Raw genomic sequence first — 8,198 nt, forward strand, 5'->3', positions numbered from 1 at the left:
TAAACGATGAGAAGTTATCGACAAAAGACGAGCTAGCGTCATCTGACGTATATCGCATCAACGGGGAATAACAGCACTCAAGACTAATGATACGTCAACGTGCCAACTCTCAATTTCCGCTGTGTTGTCAATAAATTTATTCCTCTGCTCTTCATCTTGCGCGCGTGTAAAAATTTGGGTGAAATAAGGTGCGAAAATTTTCGGTGAGAATATGTCTGGCTACGCCGGGCCGGAAGATTACTGGTCCCAACCACCCCAAGGACAATATAACTTTGACGCATCGGGAGGCTTCGGCCAACCTAACCAACAATTCGAGTTTCAAACATACACCGAGCAACAAGCAGGCGATTATTCAAGTTTCAATCAAAAGCCATACTTGGATCCGACTCAAAATGCTTATGGAGGTGACATGTACGCTCAGGATGATTTCGCCAAAGGTATGTAATTATTTTCCTATTTTACTCAAACTTTACCAGCACCCAGCGCACGGATTATACATTTCTCTTTTGACGACCAACAAATTTGAATGCACTTGTTTTCCAAAATGGAATGTAGAAATGATCTAAAGATTATTTAAGGATGTATCTGAAGTGAGAAAAGAAAAAAAGAACATTCCAAAGTGCACAGCAACTTATTTTGTTCAGATAGCGAGCAAGAATGAAACAACATCCATACTAATATGGAATGGAATTAGAACCAAGCAAATTCGAATAACGGCTAATATATCAATAGTTTGAGAAAAGGTTTTATAATTGTAACGTTCAATATAACTTAACTAAGGTATTTTTCATCCAATTATTATGTTTTCAGAGGCTCATTTTGCTCGCTGAGCAGATTTTCACAAATTTTCTGAAAAACATTTATGAAATCTTATAGTATAGTATAGTTAACGCACAATAGTAAATATTGGTAGAAATCTGTTGTACTGTAATTACAGAAATCCATTTTTATCAACAATAAAGATAGATATTGATGAATAGGAATTCTCGACCTCGTATGTAATCTATTATAGAATCTTGGTGATCGGTCAATTAAGAAAACGTATTTTTAGTTAACGTTTCAACCCGGATATGGGCCCTCCTCAGAACGATTTATTTAAAAACTGTCAAAAATAACAAAAAGAATTTTATAATATCAATAATGGTACAAGAAGTAATCAGACATAAATATTGTAGATGTAATACTCTTAGAGCTATTAAATATTGTTGATAGTAAGAACCTTATGATTAATTGAGATAAGGATGTTTTTTGAGTGTTGTTTACCTTTTGAATTAAGTAAGTGGACTAAGATGTAGTCGAATTCACAATTACAATTGGTGGAAACAGTGTTCTTTTGAGTGACGGTAGACTATGTCAATCTTCAAGTTATTTTATATGTGGGAGTTAAAAGTTGGTAGTCATTAATTAAAAACATTAAAGAACTATGTTTCTTCCATCTTAGTACATTGTATATGATTGACAGGATTTTTTCGTGGAACTCTGTACTAGCTAGTTTGATAGCTCTGTCAACAAGGTTAAAGATGGTGCCTATTTTGAAGGACAAAGGATGGGACAATGTACTAAGATGGAATGATTACCCTCATGGCCTATTACAACAACAAATTAATAAGAGACGCACCTACATCAACAACATACTTGACCATAATATTGACTCTGCTCCCGCTGAAGATAGCAATAGACCTGCTACTACATATATCCCCATTCCATATGTAGCCGGCCTCTTTGAGTCACTTAATCGTTTATTCGCCAAATATAATGTAAAGTTTGTTGGAAAAAATTCAAAAGATCTACAACTAGTTTTTGATACAGGCAAAGACAAGATCCCCATAGGCAAACGATCTAATGTCGTGTATAAAATTCCATGCAATGACTGCAATCAAGTCTACATAGGTCAAACGGGTCGACATCTCAACACTAGAATTAGGGAACACCAACGCAACATACATGAGATTGAAGAACGGCATACAGCTCTAACGAAACATAGTATTGATAAACAACACACTTTTAATTACAACAACACAAACATCCTTTGCGAAGAACACAATTATTATAGAAGACTGTTATTAGAAATGTGCAACATTGTAGGTCATACCAATTCGGTTAATCTCAGACAAGACGTTGAACATTTAAGCAATATTTACAAACCTCTAATCTCTGCCCACACAACAAATATTGTTTAACCTTAACTACATACAAAAAATTATTTTGTCCCCATTTACAGTACTTTCTACATAACTTTTCTTACAAAATATTTATTGTTTTTCTGTAGAATTGTTTATAATAGGTTCACCTTCACTCTGGATTACGTTGTTTTCTCCCATCAGTCGTTATTCACCTGTTGTCTCATTTGGTTCAACCAAGAATATTTCGTTGGACATGTAGAACTTAATTATAAAGAGCCTACCTCCACTTCATTGACACCTGTGAATTAATTTCATTGCTAAAACGACCTTCTTCAATAACCTCTTAACACAATGAGATACTTACTGTGAAGAAACATAGTTCTTTAATCTTTGTAATTAATGACTACCAACTTTTAACTCCCACATATAAAATAACTTGAAGATTGACATAGTCTACCATCACTCAAAAGAACACTGTTTCCACCAATTGTAATTGTGAATTCGACTACATCTTAGTCCACTTACTTAATTCAAAAGGTAAATAACACTAAACAACATCCTTATCTCAATTAATCATAAGGTTCTTACTATCAACAATATTTAATAGCTCTAATAGTATTACATCTACAATATTTATGTCTGATTACTTCTAGTACCATTATTTATATTATAAAATTCTTTTTGTTATTTTTGACAGTTTTTAAATAAATCGTTCTGAGGAAGGCCCATATCCGGGTCGAAACGTTAACTAAAAATACGTTTTCTTAATTGACCGATCACCAAGACTCTATAATATATTATATACGAGGTCGAGAATTCCTATTCATCAAAACGTTTTCTCATATGATGTGATATTAGATTTATACTAATTTTTTTTATTGTTACAATCTTATTAGATTCAGAGTATCTGCATTATTTTAATTGCATTATTACAAGTCAATGTTGTCTAACTTTTCTACGTTTGCACAATCTTTTCCATTTTCCTCAGGAACGCCTGGATTCGACGAGGAAGATGAACCCCCGCTTTTAGAAGAACTTGGCATAGACCCTGACCGCATAATCCAGAAGACTCTGGCCGTTTTGAACCCATTTCACAGACGAGGACAAACAGATGATGCAAACTACCTCCTTCAAGATTCAGATCTCGCTGGTCCGGTTGCATTCTGTTTGGTACTAGCAGCATTTTTGTTGCTTGCTGGATCTAAAGCACATTTTGGCTATGTTTATGGACTCGCCGTAACGTCGTGCTTAATGATGTATGTCTTGCAATCGCTGATGAGCAGCACCGGGAATATAACACTGTCATCGGTTGCATCCGTTTTGGGATATTGTATATTACCTGTGGTTGGTCTGGCTGGGTTGAGCATCTTCACTACATTGCGAGGTCCGATAGGAATGGGTCTAGCCGCATTTGCTGTAACTTGGGCCACTCTCTCAGCATCCAGACTCTTTGCAGCCATGTCCTGTGAAGAAAAGCAACGTCCATTGATCGCGTACCCCTGCATACTCCTCTACGGAGTGTTTACCTTAATAGTTATTTTTTAGATCAACGAAGATTTATATTGAATTACGGTTGCGAACAAAAATTTACATCAAAATGAACGATAAATTGACCAAGCTTCGTCCATGTTGTGTCTTTTTGTTGCGGCGTTACTCCGGCCAATGCACCCAATCCCGATACCAATTCTTCCGGTCCCGGAGCGCCAACAGCGCCAACGGCACCAAGGCCAGCTGCTCCCGGCATCAACATTCTCAAAATTTTGAAAGTTTTTTTCTTAAACTTATTTCGCAAGAAATATCTCTCCAACCATATCTCTCAACAAACATATAAAGTTTAAATATGATTCCATCTTTTCATCTACCAGCCCTAACAACAATTTCGATACAACTACTACACAAACCCTTCAAAAAAGCTATATTTCCATCCCATATGTTGCGGGTTTGTTTGAGTCACTCAACAGAACATTCTCCAAATACAAAATTCAATTTGTGGGCAAATGTGCACATGATATATCCTCGATGTTTGATTCGGGTAAAGACCCCTTACCCCTGGGCAATCGCTCGGGTGTAGTTTACAAAATACCTTGCAATCATTGCAACAAGGCTTACATAGGCCAAACTAGTAGACAACTACACACCAGGATAACCGAACATAAACGCAATATCCATGAACACGAGGATAATTATACTGCATTGACGAGACATGCCATCGATTTCGACCACTCTTTTAATTATTCTCAAGCTAGCATTATTGGCGTTGAACCTTTGTATTATAATAGGCTACTGTGTATTATAATAGGCTAACCATAACGGCTGTGTATTTTATTTCATTTTAACAAACCAACTATAATTATGAATTCGTGGGAGTTACGTTTCGCGAACGCAGTGTGTTTCGGTTTTTGTCTTTATTGCCTTTTTTGTTCTATTTTTTCATCAATTACCAACACGCATTTATGTAATTGGAAGTGTCATCTCATATGAGGTAATTCCTCTTTTATACTTGCTTCAACACCTTTGCATATTATTTACACCAATATGTCTTATTTTGTTAAACCTATTTGTATATTATTTTATTTTATTTTGTTCGTGACAGATATTTAAATAAAATTGTTCTGAGGAGGGCCCCCACCAGGGCCGAAACGTTAACACGATAAAAAGTGTTTTGAGTTGTGACCTTCATATCCAAGAATAACTTTAATCGAAATATCTCTCCGTCTTTGGTTTTTTTTTCTCTTTCTCTTTCTTTCTCTCTCTCTATTTATTTACTCTTCTTCTTAGCGTATAATAATATCACAGACAATTGGGCACGTGGCGCGGAATGATTTCTTTTTCTTCGACGAGTTGCGAGTCGAAACAGTCGGCCAAATTCGAGAGAGCGAAACAGCAAATCAGAAAATGAAAGTAAAAGAGAATCGGCGGAGTGTGGAAAAAAAAAAAAAAAAACGGAACAAGAAACGGAAACAACACAGGGCTGAGTATAGTCAGTAATGCCCACACACACAACAATCGAGGCCGGATATCGAAGACGCACGGTTTCAAGATCACGATTCAACAACAATATTTACGATCGTAAATAATAATTATACTAGTATACAATGTATTGCAACGGTCCTTGTAGATTATAAATCGTCTATTTATTACGATTTATAATTTTAAGCAAAATCTTAGTAAATGTGAATGGAAAATAAAATGAAGAAATAAAAATTATGGTCAAAGGTATTTCTAGCAACGAGCTTGAAGAGAAAAATGCCTTGGCTTGAAGTGTGTAATCAATAATGTATTATAACTGCAATAACGTACCTATATAATAATTTTTTTATTGTAAATATTTATCACGACAATGTAATAAATTGTGATTTGAATTTGTGTAACTGGCTGAAGTAATAATTGATTTGGCCATGATTTGCCTACGAGCCAATATGTGTCGGTACACACGTATATATACATAAGTGTGTACCATAGACGAACAAATCATTTAACATGACAATGCAAAAATGTTGGCTACATTCAATCAGTCGTTTTATTCCTAATACTCGAAACTGTTTTCAGTTGCAGAGCTCTTGAAAATATGTTGAAACTTGAAAATAATATACTTTGCTGTAATAGTTATGATTATATAAGTAAATTGCGTAAACATCTGTACAATTGCGAAGATCAGTTATAACTAATAAAACATTAACGTAACCCGTTATTACTATTTTTGAGTTACTTGCCACTTTTCAAACAAAACAACTTCAATAATTTATTGGCGCTTAATTTTCATATTATTATTATATAGATCCCACTGAATAATGTTACTTTCAATGCAGGTCAGTCGGCAGAAATTTTAGTGCTAGTAATTTGAATTACGCTATAGATAAAAATAAATTCGACTTCAAGTGTTAATAAACAAAGAGGGTAGCATCATTATTCGAGAACTTGTAGAATGTGGTGTTCTGTGCAGCTAATAATGGCAAAACTACCAGTCGAGTATTTCTGTCACAAATTTGGGCTCATACTTACCGACACGAAGAGTTGCCAAATCTGCAGTTAAAGGCGTGATTATTTAAAAATATCTGTTAGGAAACATATTAGATAAAAATTTGAAAGCAAAGTACGGTATAATTACTTTTGAAATTGTTATGGTTCTACCATTTTGTTAATACCGTCACTTTATTATACAGGCTTGCCATCGGATCCAGCACACGTACAGCAGCCAATATTGGTCTGTACAGCACACATTCATTGGGACCCTGAATACTGTGACGTCAAGCTGATTCAAACAATGATGCTCAGCAATGAGTTGCGATCCATACTGGACCAAACTGGGCAATCATTCAGACCTGGACATAAGCCTGATTCGTCCAACGTTCAATTACTGCTTTGCGGAGATTTCAATTCCCTTCCAGATTCAGGTAACGTAATATGGTTTTTGATTATTATGTTACATTCTACAAATTCTACAAACTAGGTTAATATGAAATGCAAAGTAGTCTTGCTGCGATTGTCGCTTATTAAAACTATCACATTTTGTTTGCTGTAACGAAACAGGAGTTATCGAGTTTTTAACATCCGGACGTGTGCCAGCTGACCACAGAGACTTCAAAGATCTTACCTACAAATCGTGTCTGCAAAAAATATCTGGTTGCGATAAACCAAACGAGTTCACACACTCGTTTAAGCTTGCATCTGCTTACAGCGAAGACATCATGCCTTACACAAACTATACGTAAGTTTAATTATAATTCTGATACTTCTTGCGGATTGTGTGATTACTTTGTTCATTTCAGTTTCGTGAAATGGGTAAAAAATATGAAAAAATCGGTATTCACTGAATCTCAAAACACAAACGTTACATTAGTTGTTGATATTTATACTAAATACACCAAATCCTTATTTCAGGTTCGACTTTAAGGGAATTATAGATTACATTTTTTACTCCAAACAAAGCATGGTACCTCTTGGACTCCTTGGTCCGTTGAGTGCAGATTGGTTTAGGGAGCACAAGGTTGTTGGATGTCCCCATCCCCATGTGCCCTCTGGTACGTAATACTTTTAGTACTCTTTCAAGAATAACTTAACATTGAATCACTACCGAGCAAAATCTATAAGTTCTCGCTGTGTTTTGTCTAACATCAGACTGTCGCCAATAATTGGAATTTATTTCAGACCACTTCCCGCTGCTAGTGGAGCTAGAAATGACCCCTACAGTAGGAACAAGCAACGGATTGATCTCACGCAGGTAGCAGCTGCTACGATCTAGGCCCAAGTAACAATAATAAAAAATGAATAATATTAATATTGATAATAGTAATAGTAACAATAATAATATTAATAATAATAATAATAATAGTAATAATGCTAACGCTAATGATAATAAAATTGAAATCCTCATCGCTCCTTCTCTTACATTCTGGCTCTAGCAATACAACTCACAGTTGACAACTACTCTACTTGTAATAGTAAAATATAACGATACATATATACTCCATATTGCCGCACATTCAAAACAAACGTCGACGAATATTTTATAGCGACCAGGCTAGCGGAGTCATGTTGTAATGCGTTTAGTTCTCATGTATAGTGGTATTGCATTTTTAATAAGTAACTTCTCCTTATTAAGGATATCGTAATGTCTATTATTATCATCATAATATGTAGATACCTATTTTCCTACAAAAGATGCGAAAAAAAAAAATGAAAAATGAAAAGACAAAAAAAGATAAGTGAGAAAAAAAACAAATAATTCCGATTAAACCTCTGTGATATCGATACATAAATAAAAAAAAAAAAAACAAATAAAAGAAAGAAAAAAAAGTTTAAAAAAAAACAAAAAAAAAAAAACAATTGGAACAATTTCACATATTTAATTAACGAGTTAGTAGTTACTAGAAGCAACATGCCAATATCTTCCTAAATCGTATTACAACATACTCCCAGAGCTGACCTTATGATGTGAATGCTGCCATCCACTGAGAGATATTGTATTTTTTAAAAAATAAAACAAAAGTTGAACAAAAAATATAATAACAAACACGCTGTACCGGGCTGTGCGAAGTGATTGGAGTTGACTTAAACAATTTCAGTACAAGTACA

The 8,198-nt window shown here is 34.8% G+C and overlaps 2 protein-coding genes across 6 annotated transcripts in view; both read left to right on the forward strand.

Moving 5' to 3' along the window:
• The window catches only part of LOC124187792 (CCR4-NOT transcription complex subunit 6-like), a 478,238-nt gene extending 470,368 nt beyond the window's left edge, over positions 1-7,870 (forward strand). For all 5 annotated transcript variants that reach the window (XM_046579966.1, XM_046579968.1, XM_046579967.1 and 2 more), the window contains 4 exons: positions 6,287-6,517; positions 6,654-6,831; positions 7,005-7,144; positions 7,272-7,870. In XM_046579966.1, the coding sequence (XP_046435922.1) occupies positions 6,287-6,517; positions 6,654-6,831; positions 7,005-7,144; positions 7,272-7,348 (626 nt within the window). In that variant the 3' untranslated portion in view covers positions 7,349-7,870. The remainder of the gene's footprint in view (positions 1-6,286; positions 6,518-6,653; positions 6,832-7,004; positions 7,145-7,271) is intronic.
• On the forward strand, positions 59-3,745 carry LOC124187793 (protein YIPF5). The gene is made up of 2 exons (XM_046579971.1): positions 59-437; positions 3,112-3,745. Exons 1-2 carry the CDS (start codon positions 212-214, stop codon positions 3,666-3,668), a joined length of 783 nt encoding a protein of 260 aa, XP_046435927.1. The 5' UTR covers positions 59-211; the 3' UTR covers positions 3,669-3,745.
• Positions 7,871-8,198: the final 328 nt, after the last annotated feature.

Source organism: Neodiprion fabricii, chromosome 1 (genome assembly GCF_021155785.1).
Source record: "Neodiprion fabricii isolate iyNeoFabr1 chromosome 1, iyNeoFabr1.1, whole genome shotgun sequence".
Classification (NCBI taxonomy): Eukaryota; Metazoa; Arthropoda; class Insecta; order Hymenoptera; family Diprionidae; genus Neodiprion; species Neodiprion fabricii.